General features: G+C 35.5%; 1 protein-coding gene across 1 annotated transcript in view; it reads left to right on the forward strand.

Annotated features, from left to right (window-relative positions):
* The window catches only part of UGGT2 (UDP-glucose glycoprotein glucosyltransferase 2), a 137,910-nt gene that overhangs the window by 57,511 nt on the left and 59,667 nt on the right, over positions 1 to 20,732 (forward strand). The window contains exons 13-19 of the mRNA XM_070471499.1: positions 2,838 to 2,957; positions 3,818 to 3,903; positions 4,439 to 4,574; positions 13,192 to 13,323; positions 19,602 to 19,766; positions 20,099 to 20,222; positions 20,319 to 20,417. Of these exons, the coding sequence (XP_070327600.1) occupies positions 2,838 to 2,957; positions 3,818 to 3,903; positions 4,439 to 4,574; positions 13,192 to 13,323; positions 19,602 to 19,766; positions 20,099 to 20,222; positions 20,319 to 20,417 (862 nt within the window). The remainder of the gene's footprint in view (positions 1 to 2,837; positions 2,958 to 3,817; positions 3,904 to 4,438; positions 4,575 to 13,191; positions 13,324 to 19,601; positions 19,767 to 20,098; positions 20,223 to 20,318; positions 20,418 to 20,732) is intronic.

Below are 20,732 nucleotides of genomic sequence, written 5' to 3' on the forward strand. Positions count from 1 at the left end.
AGTATTGGAGTTTCAGTTTCAGCATCAGTCCTTCCAGTGAACACCCAGGACTGATCTCCTTTAGGATGGACTGGTTGGATCTCCTTGCTGTCTAAGGGACTCTCAAGAGTCTTCTCCAACACCACAGTTCAAAAGCATCAATTCTTCAGCACTCAGCTTTCTTCACAGTCCAACTCTCACATCCATACATGACCACTGGAAAAGCCATAGCCTTGACTAGACGGACCTTTGTTGGCAAAGTAATGTCTCTGCTTTTTAATGTGCTATCTAGGTTGGACATGACTTTCCTTCCAAGGAGTAAGTGTCTTTTAATTTCATGGCTGCAGTCACCATCTGAAGTGATTTTGGAGCCCAGAAAAATAAAGTCTGACACTGTTTCCACTGTTTCCCCATCTATTTGCCATGAAGTGATGGGACCAAATGCCATGATCTTAGTTTTCTGAATGTTGAGCCTTAGCCAACTTTTTCACTCTCCTCTTTCACTTTCATCAAGAGGCTTTTTAGTTCCTCTTCACTTTCTGCCATAAGGGTAGTGTCATCTGCATATCTGAGGTTATCGATATTTCTCCCACAATCTTGTTTCCAGTTTGTACTTCTTCCAGCCCAGCGTTTCTCATGATGTACTCTGCATATAAGTTAAATAAGCAGGGTGACAATATACAGCCTTGACATACTCCTTTTCCTATTTGGAACCAGTCTGTTGGTCCATGTCCAGTTCTAACTGTTGCTTCCTGACCTACATATAGGTTTCTCAAGAGGCAGGTCAGGTGGTCTGGTATTCCCATCTCTTTCAGAATTTTCCACAGTTTATTGTGATCCACATAGTGAAAGTCTTTGGCATAGTCAGTAAGGCAGAAGTAGATGTTTTTCTGGGACTCTCTTGCTTTTTTGATGATCCAGTGGATGTTGACAATTTGATTTCTGGTTCCTCTGCCTTTTCTAAAACCAGCTTGAACATCTGGAAGTTCACGGTTCACATACTGCTGAAGCCTGGCTTGGAGAATTTTGAGCATTACTTTACTAGCGTGTGAGATGAGTGCAATTGTGCCGTAGTTTGAGCATTCTTTGGGATTGGAATGAAAACTGACCTTTTCCAGTCCTGTGGCCACTGCTGAGTTTTCCAAATTTGCTGGCATACTTAGTGCAGCACTTTCACAGCATCATCTTTCAGGATTTGAAATAGCTCAACTGGAATTCTGTCACCTTCACTAGCTTTGTTCAATACCACAAATCTCAGTGTTCTTACTGAGATTCAGCCTTTTTTTCTTGAATAAACACTTTCAGGGTTGCTGTAAACTTTTGATTGGTTTTCATGGTTCTAAAAATGATCATTCCCACAGATTTTCTAGTTTTTCTGTGTTTTTGTATAAGGATGAATTGTGGAATTTCTTACTCAGACGTTTTAACTAATGTCACTCCCCCAAAAGAACACAAAAGATGTGAACTATAAGTCTTTGCTTCTCTCAGAATGAGTATCAGCCTCTATAACAGATTGACTTATCCTGTGATTATTTGTTGACTTGTAGAACTCCCTGGATTTTAAGGAGGTTGTTTTACATGTTCTAATTAATAAATGACAATATCTTCTTTTCAATATCTTGGAAGCCTAGTAGATAGCCAAGGCCTGAGTTATGACCAGCAGAACAGATGGGGGTAGATCTCTGGCCTGTTAGTGCCAGTTCTGCACACGACTTTGTGGTGCCCTTGTGGTTCCTGTTGCTGCTTCTGTGTGTATATTCACCTGAGACTAGAGACAGGGCAGTCAGTATCTGTGGACCTAGTCAACATGATTTCCAGTGTTGTTGCAGTAGTTCTCCAAAATGGATCTGGAATCACCTCAACTTCTTCACCCAGCACTCATGGCCATAAATTGTGTCATTTCTATAGCTTTCTAACTTTAGTATTTGTGATAAGAATCACGTAGGGCACTTGCTTTGAATGGGAATTATTTAGTAGGTCTGAAGTGGTTTCAAAGAATCTGCATTTTAAATAAACCCATTCAACTGTTTTGATCCACATCAAAAGCTACTCAACCTCCAGTCGCTAATTCAAGTTCAGTGGGACTGATGCATAAAGCATAATGCTGGTTTCTCACTTGAAATAAAAAAAAATATAACTTACCACCAAGGGGATAAGATACTCACATCATATATCTTTTCCATATTGGAGAGCCAGATATGACTGTCATTTGCTATTTGAATTATCTTCCTTCAGACTACAGTTGTGAAAATGCCCCCAGGAACAAAGTTGAGGTGAATGCAGTGCTTGCCTCGTGTTTCTCCTGCTTTCAAGGGTTGTAGCTCCTTAGTTCTTGATTGTTGATTGACCCATACCTCCAAGCCTCTATAAACAATGGTTTTCTCCACCTGTTGTCATTGTTTCAGGAGAGAGGGCTAGTTAAATATAAGCTATTCCACCTTGGTTAGAACTGGATGTCCTAAGTGTCAGTTTTAAAAATTTAACTTTTCTAAGTCATTTTGGTTTCCTTATGTCCAAGCTTTTAAATTTTAGAGAGAAGGTGAATGACCTCATTGCCTCCTATAACTTAAATGGTTTATGAAGACTATTTAATATACAGTTTAATTTTTTAATATGAAAAACAAACGAGTAAACAGTCAATTGTTTCAGAGGGAACATAATGTAAAGCGCTATGGGAATATAAAATTGTTGCACATCATGTTTGTTCCTTACAGAATATTCATCTAGCTTCTTATTCTTAATCAGAAATGTATAAAATCTTAGGTATATTTCACTTGCTGTTTGATAAAGTCAGATTTGGCTTTGAAAATGATATAAGTATTAATATAGCTTTCACAGCTTTCTGGATTCTTTTCTAGTGGGTTAATAACTTAGAAACTGATGAGATGTATTTAACATGGCCTTCAAGTTACCAGGAACTTTTGAAACCAATATTCCCTGGAAGTATACCTTTCATAAGGCGTAATTTTCATAATCTGGTGAGTTTTATATTTTGAAATTTTGTCTGCATCTTTTATAAAGATATCACTGGTTTTTTTGGTACTACCTTGCTGTTGATAATTAGGCATTGAGTAATAAGGAAGTTTCTGCCTAATGTAACAAGCTCGAGGTGGCATGGCTAACTAGGTTTCACAAGCTAGCAGGGACACATAACCTGCCTTTTATTGTTTTATACCCGTGTACCTTTATAATACCAATATTAAGTTGATGGGTTACTTTTAAATTTTCTAAAGGGAATTTATGATCAAATTTTCTTCTATATTATAAGAATTAATAAATTTCAGTACATTTAAGGGAAAAATACACAAACACTACTTTGTAATCTGTGCATAAATATGTTCATTATTACAGTGTTAAGTAACCTTATAGAAATTTAAACTGTGGAGAAAACGTATAGGACTTTTACAGTTTTCCACATAGAAAGTGAATATTAGTTCCTACAGCAGATGTTAAGCCATTATATTTTTGGTCAAAATTCAGTTTGTTTCTTTTTTAAAAAATTTATCACAGAAAATCCAGTGAACACTTAGAATAAGGTATTTCACTTCCTGTAAAAAAAAAAAAAAAAAAACATGTACTTTCAACTGTGCTTCAAAAAGAAGATGAGTAATCTGATCAAATTTCATGTTTTATTATATTTGGTTGTGTAGCTTTTAGAAATTCTTCATAAACTGTGAAACTCTTAAATACATTCCTCAAAATTCTTTACTAGAAAGTTTTAAGAAATTGTACCTTGAATTTCATACTTTGTTACAGAAATTAGATTAAATTTCAATTTCATAAAAATTCTGAAGTGTTAAAACAAAATGGTGATTATAGACTGTTTACTTTTTTTTAGGTGCTGTTTATTGATCCTGCTCAAGAATATACCGTGGATTTTATAAAAGTTGCTGAACTTTTCTATCATCATAAAATTCCTCTTAGGTAATTGTCAATTTATAACTGTCAATTGAAGGAAATCCAGTGATGTTCACGTTGTGTTACACAGGGTATTAATGTGGAATTCAAGGTGATAGTTATCTCAGTGTTGTATGTTGTGAAGAATCATACACCCTTATGATAGACCCTGTTAATCACACCTGCTTGCTAATCTTGTTTACTGTATTACCTTCCTCAGAGAATGATCTGGTCACTTTGGGTGCTTAAAGATGGATCCATTTCCTATGGTTGTGTTAAGAGTACACTTCCTGGCCCCCTTTTTTTCTGGAAGAAAAAAAAAATAGCCACTTGATAATGTCACCACCAGAGAGGTTTACATTTTGGAAGACTCCTACAGAGATGAGAATTTTGGTGAATAGTCATTACAAATCAGACCTTTTCAAACAGTAATACTCTTCTTTATCCCATCTGTTAACTTATTCCCTCCATCTAGATGTTGGAGTCAAATAATGTTTAAAATACTTGGTTTGTTATGGTTCAAGAGGGAGTTGTAACATTTCTTATTCATCTTCTTTCCTAGAATTGGTTTTGTGTTCATTGTTAATACAGATGATGAGGTTGATGGAAGAAATGATGCTGGAGTTGCCCTTTGGCGAGCTTTCAATTATATTGCAGAAGAGAATGGTGTATCACAAGCCTTTATGTCCATAGTACATGTGAGTTAATGCACTACATATAATTTCTTCAGAATGTAGAGTGTTTTTGCATTGTTATCATTATTACTATTTGTTTTAACATTTTAGTTTATAAAAGCTGTCATGATAGACCAGTGCACATGATGAATTTGATTCTTGCAACTCTCAGCTTAAGTACACGATATTGTTCCCACTTTATAAACAAGGCAACTGAGACTCTGCCAAAAATCTGAATTTATTTAGGTTTACCCAACTGATAAAGGAACATAAATTGTATATATAAATTTAGAGGAAGCACATTGATAGAAAATAATTAGTAAGAGAATTCTTGAACTGGGTTTTGAATAAAATCATGAGTGGAGAAGATTATTTCAAATTTAAAGACTCCAAGTGGCAAAGTTTATAAGACTTCCTAGAGATTTTCAAAGGAGGAAAACTTCACAGCAGCAAATTGGTATCAAAATGATAAACGATAAGATTGATACTGAGTCTGACAAAGAAACTGTAAGAAATGGTAAGAATCTGATTAAGGAAGTAACAAGAGGTAAGAAGATTATTTTATAATGGTGGCTCTCTTATGGCTCATAATGGAAATATAAGTGCATTAAAGAACTGTATTGTTGGTGTTAAGAGAGTCAGATTATAGCTTTAAAAATCTTCTATTTATTTTTATATTTATTGTTCTATGGCTTGTCAACTGTTATTATAACTTCCTATCATATTGAAATGGACTTAAATAGCTGTTAATGATAATCTGGTATAAGCAGATAGGATCTCACACCTTATGTAAAAAATAATATCACGTAGCTTAAAAACTTAGTATGGAAAACATAGCATTAAGATGTTAGGAAGAAATTAGGACCCCGAAGGAGTTAAGGTTCCTCAATAATATTTTAAAAATTACGAGTCTGAAGGAGAATACTGATAAATTTAGCTACTTACAAATGAAAACCAGTGCATTGTTCATCAAAAGATATCATAAAGAAGTGAGGGAAAATAAGTTCCAAGGAAGAGAAATATTTGCAGTACATGATATGTATTAGATTTCCTACAAATTGAAAAACCCTATGGAAAAAATACAGAAAGAGATTTTTCAAAATATTAGAGGACACATTAATGTTAAGCCAAAATTATTGAAATTATTAAAGGAAGTAAATGTTTATTACAATTAATGGTAACCAAGTATTTCGGAAATTATAAAAATGCAAATAAAGCTTACCCTGAGATATACCTTACCTCCTATAATTTGGCAGTAATTAAGAAAGCTCACGGTATCTATCATACATTAATGAGAATGGAGAACAATGGAAATTCCTTTACACTGTTACACTGCCTATAAGAATATGAATTGGTATAACCACTTTGAGAAACAACTGTAGTTCTTCAAAATTTGAAGATAAATTTGCATATTCCCTACACACATGCACACACACATACTTTGAGACAAATCCTTGCTGCAGGAGACTATTAGCAGAATCACACACAATAGCAACAAACCGGAAACTACATATATATGGCATATTGGCATACTATATATATATAATCCATATTAATCAGTAAAACATAGTCATTTTACATGATGGATCATGATATGCTAAAATCATGAGTATATTAGAGGCATAATGAAAGTATAGAAGGCCAGCATATTACCATGTACTGGTTTTTTTTTCTTTTTTTTTCCATTTATTTTTATTAGTTGGAGGCTAATTACTTTACAGTATTGTAGTGGTTTCTGTCATACATTGACATGAATCAGCCATGGATTTACATGTGTTCCCCATCCCGTTCCCCCCTCCCACCTCCCTCTCCACCCGATCCCTCTGGGTCTTCCCAGTGCACCAGGCCCAAGCACTTGTCTCATGCATCCAACCTGGGCTGATGATCTGTTTCACCATAGATAATATACATGTTTCGATGCTCTTCTCTCAGATCATCCCACCCTCGCCTTCTGCCACAGAGTCCAAAAGTCTGTTCTGTACATCTGTGTCTCTTTTTCTGTTTTGCATATGGGGTTTTCGTTACCAGCTTTCTAAATTCCATATATATGGGTTAGTGTACTGTATTGGTCTTTATCTTTCTGGCTTACTTCACTCTGTATAATGGGCTCCAGTTTCATCCATCTCATTAGAACTGATTCAAATGAATTCTTTTTAACAGCTGAGTAATATTCCATGGTGTATATGTACCACAGCTTCCTTATCCATTCGTCTGCTGATGGGCATCTAGGTTGCTTCAAATGAATTCTTTTTAACAGCTGAGTAATATTCCATGGTGTATATGTACCACAGCTTCCTTATACATTCGTCTGCTGATGGGCATCTAGGTTGCTTCCATATCCTGGCTATTATAACATGTACTGTTTAAAGCTCAAAAAAGCAAACAAAACTAAATATCATAGTGCCTGGAAATACATTCAGGTAAAACTCTAGAACTTAGAAGGTAAGGAAATAGTAAACAGAAACAAGATGATGCTTGCTTCTGAGGAACAGAGGGAGATGAGATTGGGAGGAAAATTGTGCTTCACCGATATTATAATCCACCGTGATGTTCATTTTCAATGTTATCTGGTTCGTGCAGATGGTTCATTTTGTTATACTTCGTAATGTCCCATACTTTTTTTGCTTACCAAGTTACATAACAGTTCTTAAAATTATATATGGCTATTCACCTGAAGCTGCCACAACATTGTTAATGGACTATGCGTGTGTGCTAAGTCTCTTCTATCATGTCCAACTCTTTGCGACCCTATGAACCATAGCTTCCCAGGCTTCTCTGTCCTTGGGATTTTCAAGGCAAGAATACTGGACTGGATTGTCATGTCCTTCTCCAGGGCATCCTCCCAACCCTGAGATTAAATCTGGGTCTCCTGCATTGCAGGCAGATTCTTTATCACCTGAGCCACCAGGGAAGCCCATAGCCCAATACAAAATAGAAAGTTTAAAGTTTGGAAAAAAATTTAGACATTCTGAAGCCAAGCAATTGAAGATTGAATAACAAAAATTTGAAATTTATATATGATGTTCAAAGGGGTAAGTCTGTGATATTTGGGTTATAGTACTTACATATCTGCAAGTTTACCTTCCTAGCTAGACTATAAATTTCACAAGATTGAAAATATCTCTTTTGTGCTTACAAGATGTTACATACACATGTTAATGAAAATGAAAGGATTTATATTTTTATTTCAGGTCTCAAATTCTCATAGTGTATGAATATATTTAGATTGCACACACTCTTTTGCTTTCCATAGAAACAGAGTTGGTTTAAAATATCTGTCTTCAAGGGGCTCACACACATACAAGCAAAACTGAGGCCATAAACCAAGTTTTATGGGAGCCCGGAAAAGAAGTGACAAAGTTTGAGTGTGGAGAGAGAGATCATAGAAACCCTCTTCAGGGAATAACAACAAAATCTTAAAGGACAAGTAAAAATTTGCTTGTCCTTTAAAAGTGGAGAAAGACATTCCAAGCAAAAACAGATAGCACTGCAAGGATTAGAAGGGAAGAGAGAATATGGTATATTTAGGCAATAGCAAACAGTTTTCTGTGTTATCACTTTATAGATGATAAAACATACAGAGAATCACTTCCAATGTCATATAAATACTATATTTTTTCCCCCAGTTATTTTTATTAGTTGGAGGCTAATTACTTTACAATATTGTAGTGGTTTTTGCCATACAATGACATTAATCAGCCATGGATTTACATGTGTTCCCCATCCTGAACATCCCTCCCACCTCCCTCCCCATCCCATCCCTCTGGGTCATCCCAGTGCACCAGCCCCGAGCACTTGTCTCATGCATCCAACCTGGACTGGCGATCTGTTTCACACTTGGTAATATACATGTTTTGATGCTGTTCTCTCAGATCATCCCACCCTTGCCTTCTCCCATAGAGTCCAAAAGTCTGTTTTATACATCTGTGTCTCTTTTTCTGTCTTGCATATAGGGTTATCATTACCATCTTTCTAAATTCCACATATATGCATTAACTATTACATTTTGGAAACAGAATTTCTACTTACAAGTATGTGACCAATAGTCTGAACTCTTAACCACTGAACTATATTACATATATATATATAAATATAAATATATATATATATATATATCAGGAGAAGTATCAGTAACATCAGATATGCATATGATACCACACTTAAGGCAGAAAGCAAAGAAGAAGTAAAGAGCCTCTTGATGAAAGTGAAAGAAGAGAGTGAAAAAGTTGGCTTAAAGCTCAACATTCAAAATTGACAAACCGTTAGCAAGACTCATTAAGAAACAAAAGGAGAAGAACCAAAGCAACAAATATAGAAATGAAAAAGGAGAGATCACAACAGACAACACTGAAATACAAAGGATCATAAGAGACTACTACCAGCAGCTCTATGCCAATAAAATGGACAACTTGAAAGAAATGGACAAATTCTTAGAAAAGTATAACTTTCCAAAACTGAACCAGGAAGAAATAGAAGATCTTAACAGACCCATCACAAGCACGGAAATCGAAACTGTAATCAGAAATCTTCCAGCAAACAAAAGCCCAGGACCAGATGGATTCACAGCTGAATTCTACCAAAAATTTAGAGAAGAGCTAACACCTATCTTACTCAAACTCTTCCAGAAAATTGCAGAAGAAGGTAAACTTCCAAACTCATTCCATGAGGCCACCATCACCCTAATTCCAAAACCAGACAAAGATGCCACAAAAAAAGAAAACTACAGGCCAATATCACTGATGAACATAGATGCAAAAATCCTTAACAAAATTCTAGCAAAAAGTATCCAACAACATATTAAAAAAACCATACATCATGACCAAGTGGGCTTTATCCCAGGAATGCAAGGATTCTTTAATATCCACAAATCAATCAATGTAATACACCACATTAACAAACTGAAAGATAAAAACCATATGATTATCTCAATAGATGCAGAAAAAGCCTTTGACAAGATTCAATATCCATTTATGATAAAAACTCTCCAGAAGGCAAGAATAGAAGGAACATATCTCAACACAATAAAAGCTATATATGACAAACCCACAGCAAACATTATCCTCAATGGTGAAAAACTGAAAGCATTTCCCCTAAAGTCAGGAACAAGACAAGGGTGTCCACTCTCACCACTACTATTCAACACAGTGTTGGAAGTGTTGGCCACAGCAATCAGAGCAGAGAAAGAAATAAAAGGAATCCAGATAGGAAAAGAAGAAGTGAAACTCTCCCTGTTTGCAGATGACATGATCCTCTACATAGAAAACCCTAAAGACTCTACCAGAAAATTACTAGAGCTAATCAATGAATATAGTAAAGTTGCAGGATATAAAATTAACACAGAGAAATCCCTTGCATTCCTATACACTAACAATGAGAAAACAGAAAGAAATTAAGGAAACAATACCATTCACCATTGCAACAAAAAGAATAAAATACTTAGGAGTATATCTATCTAAAGAAACAAAAGACCTATACATAGAAAACTATAAAACACTGATGAAAGAAATCAAAGAGGACACAAATAGATGGAGAAATATACCATGTTCATGGATTGGAAGACTCAATATTGTGAAAATGACTATACTACCCAAAGCAATCTATAGATTCAATGCAATCCCTATCAAGCTACCAATGGTATTCTTCACAGAACTAGAACAAATAATTTCACAATTTGTATGGAAATACAAAAAACCTCGAATAGCCAAAGCAATCTTGAGAAAGAAGAATGGAACTGGAGGAATCAACCTGCCTGACTTCAGGCTCTACTACAAAGCCACAGTCATCAAGACAGTACGGTACTGGCACAAAGACAGAAATATAGATCAATGGAACAAAATAGAAAGCCCAGAGATAAATCCACGTACCTATGGACACCTTATCTTTGAAAAAGGAGGCAAGAATATACGATGGAAAAAAGACACCGTCTTTAACAAGTGGTGCTGGGAAAACTGGTCAACCACTTGTAAAAGAATGAAACTAGAACACTTTCTAACACCATACACAAAAATAAACTCAAAATGGATTAAAGACCTAAATGTAAGACCAGAAACTATAAAACTCCCAGAGGAGAACATAGGCAAAACACTCTCCGACATAAATCACAGCAAGATCCTCTATGACCCACCTCCCAGAATATTGGAAATAAAAGCAAAAATAAACAAATGGGACCTAATGAAACTTAAAAGCTTTTGCACAACAAAGGAAACTATAAGCAAGGTGAAAAGACAGCCTTCAGAATGCGAGAAAATAATAGCAAATGAAGAAACAGGCAAAGGATTAATCTCAAAAATATACAAGCAACTCTTGCAGCTCAATTCCAGAAAAATAAATGACCCAATCAAAAAATGGGCCAAAGATCTAAACAGACATTTCTCCAAAGAAGACATACAGATGGCTAACAAACACAAAAAGATGCTCAACATCACTCATTATCAGAGAAAGGCAAATCAAAACTTCACTGAGGTACCATTACATGCCAGTCAGAATGGATGCTATTCAAAAGTCTACAAGCAATAAATGCTGGAGAGGGTGTGGAGAAAAGGGAACCCTCTTACACTGTTGGTGGGAATGCAAATTAGTACAGCCACTATGGAAAACAGTGTGGAGATTTCTTAAAAAGCTGGAAATAGAACTGCCGTATGACCCAGCAATCCCACTTCTGGGCATACACACCAAGGAAACCAGATCTGAAAGAGCCACATGCACCCCAATGTTCATCGCAGCACTGTTTATAATAGCCAGGACATGGAAGCAACCCAGATGCCCATCAGCAGACGAATGGATGAGGAAGCTGTGGTACATATACACCATGGAATACTACTCAGCCATTAAAAAGAATTCATTTGAATCAGTTCTAATGAGATGGATGAAACTGGAGCCCATTATACAGAGCGAAGTAAGCCAGAAAGATAAAGACCATTACAGTATACTAACACATATATATGGACTTTAGAAAGATGGTAACGATAACCCTATATGCAAAACAGAAAAAGAGACTCAGATGTATGGAACAGACTTGTGGACTCTGGGAGAAGGAGAGGGTGGGATATTTCAGGAGAACAGCATTGAAACATGTATATTATCTAGGGTGAAACGGATAACCAGCTCAGGTTGGGTGCATGAGACAAGTGCTCGGGCCTGGTGCACTGGGAAGACCCAGAGGGATCGGGTGGAGAGGGAGGTGGGAGGGGGGACTGGGATGGGGAATACATGTAAATCCATGGCTAATTCATATCAATGTATAACAAAAACTACTGTAATGATGTAAAGTAATTAGCCTCCAACTAATAAAAATTTAAAAAAAAAAAAGGATTGAATTTTTAATAAACATTTGCATATAAACTATGTTATCTAAAATGTGAATAAATTGCATGGCGTCACAAATTCCTCAAAAAAAACCACAAAATTTTGAAATTATATATAAGAAGATTGAATTATTATATATCTCAAGTAGCTTATATAAGACATTCTCGTTAACTTAGATACCTTAGGAATACCTAATATTTTTAAAGTAACAAATTAGTAAAATGACTGCCCTCAAAGACTTTTCATATATAACTTTTGCTTTTTTCATAATCTTATTTTCTAATCACTGTTTCTGTTTTACAGAAGGCTGTACTTTTCCCCTTTTTTGAGTTATTAAGATCATAGTATGTTCTACTCTAATATAAGGAGAAAACTTGCTAATAAACTGAGAGACTCATAAAATCAAACTCTGAGAGCTACTTTTAGATCTGTCACCTCTTAAAGGGATAGGTTATACAATTTACAGTGATAAAAGGAAATCGCAGAATGCTAATTCCTTACTTTGCAGAATAATATGAAGATTCTGTCAGGCATAATATGAGGATTGTCTCTGGCAATAATACTTAAGTGAATTGGGACTAAAAATAATACTTGATATATCAAAATATTACCTAATTATGTTTGTACTTACTAGTTTTTCCCCTCTGCTTGGTAGGCTCTTTCCCCAGAATGTCTTAGCTCAAGTTCATGTTAATGTTTCAGTAAATCATCTGCTCAGAAATGCTGTCTTTCTTGAGGCAGAGCTGTCTGTTTTCCCCATGTGGAACAGTGCCTGGGTCATGGTAGAAGATCTATAGTGAAGGGGGAAATGGGAAAAAAAAAGGAGTAACAGCTTACTTTATACCAGTATGATTAAAGTATTTGAGACTGGAGGAAGAATGGATGTATAGAAAAAAAGCTAGTTAAGATATTTACTAAAGAGCAGTTGGAAATGAAAATAACCATTTCTGAAATAAGTCATTTAAACTATTTGTGTGTGTGTGTGTGTGTGTGTGTGTGTGTGTGTGTATCTTTTAAAATAAAGGTAACTATTATTTTATTAAGAATCATAGGATCTGGCTTGATCAAAATAGACTATAACATAGAAACTTGATACGGTATTTTGAAAGCTATAGAATATCCACAATACCATTTTTATTAGAAGATGATAGATTTTATTGTTAAAATACTTTGCTTATCTCTGTATGTGGGGGGAGTGTGTGTATATAAATGTAGGTATATAGTATGCTTAGGACTTAGAAAATATAAAATAAGTTCTTTGTAAATATTCATGCTAAGGAGAAGAAATAAAACTAATTACTGTAAGATGAAAATCGTAATATCTTTATTTTCACAGATGTACCAAAAAGTGGAGAATCACAAAATACTCACTGTGGACAATGTGAAGAGTGTTCTCCAAAATAAGTTTCCTCTTGCTAATATTTGGGATATTTTAGGAATTGATTCTAAATATGATGGTGAAAGAAAGGTAAGTTGGAATGCAAATTTTTAAAAATATGGTGAAGAAACTTTTTTTATCTCATGAATAAATGATCTTAATATAACTAACTCTACAATCAGATTTAGATTTTAAATGTTTAAAAAAAAGGGAAATTTGTACCTTTGAATGACACGTTTTATACAGTGTTTATGTTACCACTATTGACATTTTAAGTTACCACTATTGACATCAAAAAAGTTACTTCTCAGAACTAATAGTGTAGAAAATCATAAAAACAACCTTAAAATAATTAACAAAGACACAATATGTACATAACCTACCAATAATTACTTAAATGTAAATGGACTAAATGCTTCAGTCAAAGGACAGTAACCAGATGGATATACAAGCAAGACTTGTGTATAAGCTGCCTCCAAGAGACTCAACTTCAGATCTGAAGATACACACAGACTGAAAGTGAGGGAATTAAATAGGTATTCCATGCAAATGGAGATGAGAAGAAATCCAGGGACCAGTTAGGTCAGATGAAATAGAGTTTAAAACAAGGCTGAAATAAGAGACAAAGGATGACATCATATAATAATCAATGGATCTGTCCAAGAAGAAGAAACAATTGTTAATATATGTATTTCCTTAGGGCAGAGTTTTTATATCATTTGTATGTGTTCATACACAGTAAGTGCTCAATATTTATATAGATAATAATTATATAGAGATATATATAATAGAGTTTTCAGTTCAGTCACTCAGTCGTGTCGACTCTTTGCAACCCCATGGGCCGCAGCACACCAGGCTTCCCGGTCCTGCACCATCTCCAAGAGTTTGCTCAAATTCATGTCCATTGAGTCAGTAATACTATCTATTATCCACTGTCAGCCCCTTCTCCTCCTGCCTTCAATCTTTCCCAGCATCAGGGTCTTTTCAAATGACTCAGCTCTTCGCATCAGGTGGCCGAAGTATTGTAGTTTCAGCATCAGTCCTTCAAATGAATATTCAGGACTGATTTCCTTTCAGTTCAGTTCAGTTCAGTCACTTAGTCTTGTCCAACTCTTTGTAACCCCATGAACTGCAGCGTGCCAGGCCTCCTTGTCCATCACCAAATCCCAGAGTCGACCCAAACCCATGTCTATCGACTTGATGATGCCATCCAACGATTTCATCCTCTGTCATCCCCTTCTCCTCCTGCCCTCAATCCTTCCCAGCATCAGGGTCTTTTCCAATGAGTCAGCTCTTTGCATCAGGCGGCCAAAGTGTTGGAGTTTAAGCTTCAACATCAGTCCTTCCAATGAACACCCAGGACTGATCTCCTTCAGGATGGACTGGTTGGATCTCCTTGCAGTCCAAGGGACTCTCAAGAGTCTTCTCCAACACCACAGTTCAAAAGCATCAATTTTTCGGCACTCAGCTTTCTTCACAGTCCAACTCTCACATCCATACATGACCACTGGAAAAACCATAGCCTTGACCAGACGGACCTTTGTTGGCAAAGTAATGTCTCTGCTTTTTAATGTGCTATCTAGGTTGGTCATAACTTTCCTTCCAAGGAGTAAGTGTCTTTTAATTTCATGGCTGCAGTCATCATCTGCAATGATTTTGGAGCCCCCCAAAATAATGTCTGTCACAGTTTCCCCATCTGTTTGTTATGAAGTGATAGGACCAGATTCCATGATCTTAGTTTTCTAAATGTTGAGCTTTTTTTTTTTTACTTTTTATTTTTATTTTTTTATTTTTCCATTTATTTTTATTAGTTGGAGGCTAATTACTTTACAGTATTGTAGTGGTTTTTGCCATACAATGACATTAATCAGCCATGGATTTACATGTATTCCCCATCCTGAACCCTCCCACCTCCCTCTCCACCCGATTCCTCTGGGTCATCCCAGTGCACCAGCCCCGAGCACTTGTCTCATGCATCCAACCTGGACTGGCGATCTGTTTCACACTTGGTAATATACATGTTTCGATGCTGTTCTCTCAGATCATCCCACCCTCGCCTTCTCCCATAGAGTCCAAAAGTCTGTTCTATACATCTGTGTCTCTTTTTCTGCCTTGCATGTAGGGTTATCGTTACCATCTTTCTAAATTCCATATATATGGGTTAGTATACTATAATGGTCTTTATCTTTCTGGCTTACTTCACTCTGTATAATGGGCTCCAGTTTCATCCATCTCATTAGAACTGATTCAAATGTATTGTTTTTAATGGCTGAGTAATATTCCATTGTGTATATGTACCACAGCTTTCTTATCCATTTGTCTGCTGATGGGCATCTAGGTTGCTTCCATGTCCTGGCTATAATAAACAGTGCTGCGATGAACACGTGTCTCTTTCAGATCTGGTTTCCTTGGTGTGTATGCCCACTCCTCAGATCTGGTTTCCTTGGTGTGTATGCCCAGGAGTGGGATTGCTGGGTCATACGGCAGTTCTATTTCCAGTTTTTTAAGGAATCTCCACACTGTTCTCCATAGCGGCTGTACAAGTTTGCATTCCCACCAACAGTGTAAGAGGGTTCCCTTTTCTCCACACCCTCTCCAGCATTTATTGCTTGTAGACTTTTGAATAGCATCCATTCTGACAGGCATGTAATGGTACCTCAGTGAAGTTTTGATTTGCCTTTCTCTGATAATGAGTGATGTTGAGCATCTTTTTGTGTTTGTTAGCCATCTGTATGTCTTCTTTGGAGAAATGTCTGTTTAGATCTTTGGCCCATTTTTTGATTGGGTCATTTATTTTTCTGGAATTGAGCTGCAAGAGTTGCTTGTATATTTTTGAGATTAATCCTTTGCCTGTTTCTTCATTTGCTATTATTTTCTCGCATTCTGAAGGCTGTCTTTTCACCTTGCTTATAGTTTCCTTTGTTGTGCAAAAGCTTTTCAGTCTAATTAGGTCCCATTTGTTTATTTTTGCTTTTATTTCCAATATTCTGGGAGGTGGGTCATAGAGGATCTTGCTGTGATTTATGTCGGAGAGTGTTTTGCCTATGTTCTCCTCTGGGGGTTTTATAGTTTCTGGTCTTACATTTAGGTCTTTAATCCATTTTGAGTTTATTTTTGTGTATGGTGTTAGAAAGTGTTCTAGTTTCATTCTTTTACAAGTGGTTGACCAGTTTTCCCAGCACCACTTGTTAAAGACGGTGTCTTTTTTCCATCGTATATTCTTGCCTCCTTTTTCAAAGATAAGGTGTCCATAGGTACGTGGATTTATCTCTGGGCTTTCTATTCTGTTCCATTGATCTATATTTCTGTCTTTGTGCCAGTACCATACTGTCTTGATGACTGTGGCTTTGTAGTAGAGCCTGAAGTCAGGCAGGTTGATTCCTCCAGTTCCATTCTTCTTTCTCAAGATTGCTTTGGCTATTCGAGGTTTTTTGTATTTCCATACAAATTGTGAAATTATTTGTTCTAGTTCTGTGAAGAATACCATTGGTAGCTTGATAGGGATTGCATTGAATCTATAGATTGCTTTGGGTAGTATAGTCATTTTCACAATATTGAGTCTTCCAATCCATGAACATGGTATATTTCTCCATCTATTTGTGTCCTCTTTGATTTCTTTCATCAGTGTTTTATAGTTTTCTATGTATAGGTCTTTTGTTTCTTTAGATAGATATACTCCTAAGTATTTTATTCTTTTTGTTGCAATGGTGAATGGTATTCTTTCCTTAATTTCTTTCTGTTTTCTCATTGTTAGTGTATAGGAATGCAAGGGATTTCTCTGTGTTAATTTTATATCCTGCAACTTTACTATATTCATTGATTAGCTCTAGTAATTTTCTGGTAGAGTCTTTAGGGTTTTCTATGTAGAGGATCATGTCATCTGCAAACAGAGAGTTTCACTTCTTCTTTTCCTATCTGGATTCCTTTTATTTCTTTCTCTGCTCTGATTGCTGTGGCCAACACTTCCAACACTGTGTTGAATAGTAGTGGTGAGAGTGGACACCCTTGTCTTGTTCCTGACTTTAGGGGAAATGCTTTCAATTTTTCACCGTTGAGGATAATGTTTGCTGTGGGTTTGTCATATATAGCTTTTATTGTGTTGAGATATGTTCCTTCTATTCTTGCCTTCTGGAGAGTTTTTATCATAAATGGATATTGAATCTTGTCAAAGGCTTTTTCTGCATCTATTGAGATAATCATATGGTTTTTATCTTTCAGTTTGTTAATGTGGTGTATTACATTGATTGATTTGTGGATATTAAAGAATCCTTGCATTCCTGGGATAAAGCCCACTTGGTCATGATGTATGGTTTTTTTAATATGTTGTTGGATACTTTTTGCTAGAATTTTGTTAAGGATTTTTGCATCTATGTTCATCAGTGATATTGGCCTGTAGTTTTCTTTTTTTGTGGCATCTTTGTCTGGTTTTGGAATTAGGGTGATGGTGGCCTCATAGAATGAGTTTGGAAGTTTACCTTCTTCTGCAATTTTCTGGAAGAGTTTGAGTAAGATAGGTGTTAGCTCTTCTCTAAATTTTTGGTAGAATTCAGCTGTGAATCCATCTGGTCCTGGGCTTTTGTTTGCTGGAAGATTTCTGATTACAGTTTCGATTTCCGTGCTTGTGATGGGTCTGTTAAGATCTTCTATTTCTTCCTGGTTCAGTTTTGGAAAGTTATACTTTTCTAAGAATTTGTCCATTTCTTTCAAGTTGTCCATTTTATTGGCATAGAGCTGCTGGTAGTAGTCTCTTATGATCCTTTGTATTTCAGTGTTGTCTGTTGTGATCTCTCCTTTTTCATTTCTATATTTGTTGCTTTGGTTCTTCTCCTTTTGTTTCTTAATGAGTCTTGCTAATGGTTTGTCAATTTTGAATGTTGAGCTTTAAGCCAACTTTTTCACTCTCTTCTTTCACTTTCATCAAGAGGCTCTTTACTTCTTCTTTGCTTTCTGCCTTAAGTGTGGTATCATATATATATATATATATATATATATATATATATATATTTATATTTATATTTATATATATATGTAATATAGTTCAGTGGTTAAGAGTTCAGACTATTGGTCACATACTTGTAAGTAGAAATTCTGTTTCCAAAATGTAATAGTTAATGCATATATATGGAATTTAGAAAGATGGTAACAATAACCCTATATGCAAGACAGAAAAAGAGACACAGATGTATAGAACAGACTTTTGGACTCTATGGGAGAAGGCAAGGGTGGGATGATCTGAGAGAACAGCATCGAAACATGTATATTACCAAGTGTGAAACAGATCGCCAGTCCAGGTTGGATGCATGAGACAAGTGCTCGGGGCTGGTGCACTGGGATGACCCAGAGGGATGGGATGGGGAGGGAGGTGGGAGGGATGTTCAGGATGGGGAACACATGTAAATCCATGGCTGATTAATGTCATTGTATGGCAAAAACCACTACAATATTGTAAAGTAATTAGCCTCCAACTAATAAAAATAACTGGGGGAAAAAATGTAGTATTTATATGACATTGGAAGTGATTCTCTGTATGTTTTATCATCTATAAAGTGATAACACAGAAAACTGTTTGCTATTGCCTAAATACACCATATTCTCTCTTCCCTTCTAATCCTTGCAGTGCTATCTGTTTTTGCTTGGAATGTCTTTCTCCACTTTTAAAGGACAAGCAAATTTTTACTTGTCCTTTAAGATTTTGTTGTTATTCCCTGAAGAGGGTTTCTATGATCTCTCTCTCCACACTCAAACTTTGTCACTTCTTTTCCGGGCTCCCATAAAACCTGGTTTATGGCCTCAGTTTTGCTTGTATATGTGTGAGCCCCTTGAAGACAGATATTTTAGCTTTGTACTCACAGAGTCTGGCTAGACACATGACTTCAATGAATGTTTACTAAACAAATGAAATAGAGATAAATTAACCTCTTATGTACTTAGATGTATTTTTTAAAGTCAAGTCATACTCTGTATCAAAGGCCAGAAAACTACAGCCCCCGAGCCAAATCCAGCCTTTCCACCACCTATTTTTCCACCTGTTTTTATAAACACAGGTTGTTGGAGACAGCCAGGTTCATTCGTTCATGTGTTGTGTGTCATTGCTTTTGCACTGTAACATCACGATTGAGTAGTTGTGTCAGAGACCAGATGGCTCACAAAACCTAAAATATGTGCCTGGGCCTTTTAAAAAAAGTTTTCTGACTTGTTCTCTCTAGATAAATTACCTTCCTTTAAGTAATGTTGTAAAGAACAGATAAAATTAGCAAAACTAACATTTTTCTATGACATACAAAAATGTGGCAGTCCCTTTATTTATGTATTTCTTTCTCAGACAGACATATTCTGTTTAACTCTCTCATATTTTTTTAATTGAATAGGCAGGAACAAATTTTTATAAGATGACTGGCTTGGGTCCTTTGCCTCAAGCTCTTTATAATGGTGAATCCTTTCATCGTGAAGAGCTGAATTTTAAGGAATTAGAAATGGCTCTTCTTCACAGAATGATGGATACAACTGCGTATTTACAAAAGGAAGTTTTTATGGTAGGTAAGCATGTATGAAAAAATGTGTGATGAATAATATTTATAAATCATTTCTATATTAGAACTATCAGCTAAAGTTAATTGCATAAAAGTTTCCATTCTAATCATTTAGTAGTGCTTTTTAAAGTAGTAATTAAATTTATCTGTGCATAATTACATCTAAAAATTGCTTAATTGGAAAGAAACTCCAAAGTTTTGCAGGAAAATTTATTATAAGACTCTTAAATTGACTTATTTTAGATTAAGCAGTCTTTAAATGTATTCTCTGCATCATATTAAAACATATGCATATAAATTGCCTATATTACCTAAATAATATTTTGTTATTTTAGGGTACATTAAATGATCGAATAAATGCAGTTGACTTCCTAATGGGTAAAAATAATGTTGTGCCCCGTATAAATCCTTTGATTTTGCACAATAAATGGCAGTACCTTAATTTGATATCTACATCAGGTAAAATAATCCTTCCATGTACTTTTCTACAAATGTTTATTGAGTTGTGAATGTTTTATTAATTCATTACTTAAAATTTAATATTAAAATTTTTAGTAACTGCTGATGTTGAAGATTTCTCTACTTTCTTCTTCTTGGATACACAAGATAAGAGTGCTGTAATTGCAGAGAACATGTACTATGTAACTGAAGGAGGTAATAAGCATATTTTATTTTCCTGAAGTTATTCCTAAATGCAAAAGTTAATAATTTTATTAAATGTTTGCATAACGCATTTCTGTATGTTGTTATTTGACTAGAGGCCTGGTTTTCAATTTGAAAATTTGTAAATTGTTAGGATAAAAGGATTTTGCTGAGAAAAATGATGCCGGCTATCCTAGCTAATCATATATGGAGAGGGGTTAATCTTATTTCTTTGCCTTTTTTTTAAAGCAAGCTATTCTGTTATTCTCCTTTTTAGGAAGGTTATAAAACACTTTCAAGATTAAGTAACCTGATAATCTTATAAGG

This window comes from Odocoileus virginianus, chromosome 8 (genome assembly GCF_023699985.2).
Source record: "Odocoileus virginianus isolate 20LAN1187 ecotype Illinois chromosome 8, Ovbor_1.2, whole genome shotgun sequence".
NCBI lineage: Eukaryota > Metazoa > Chordata > Mammalia > Artiodactyla > Cervidae > Odocoileus > Odocoileus virginianus.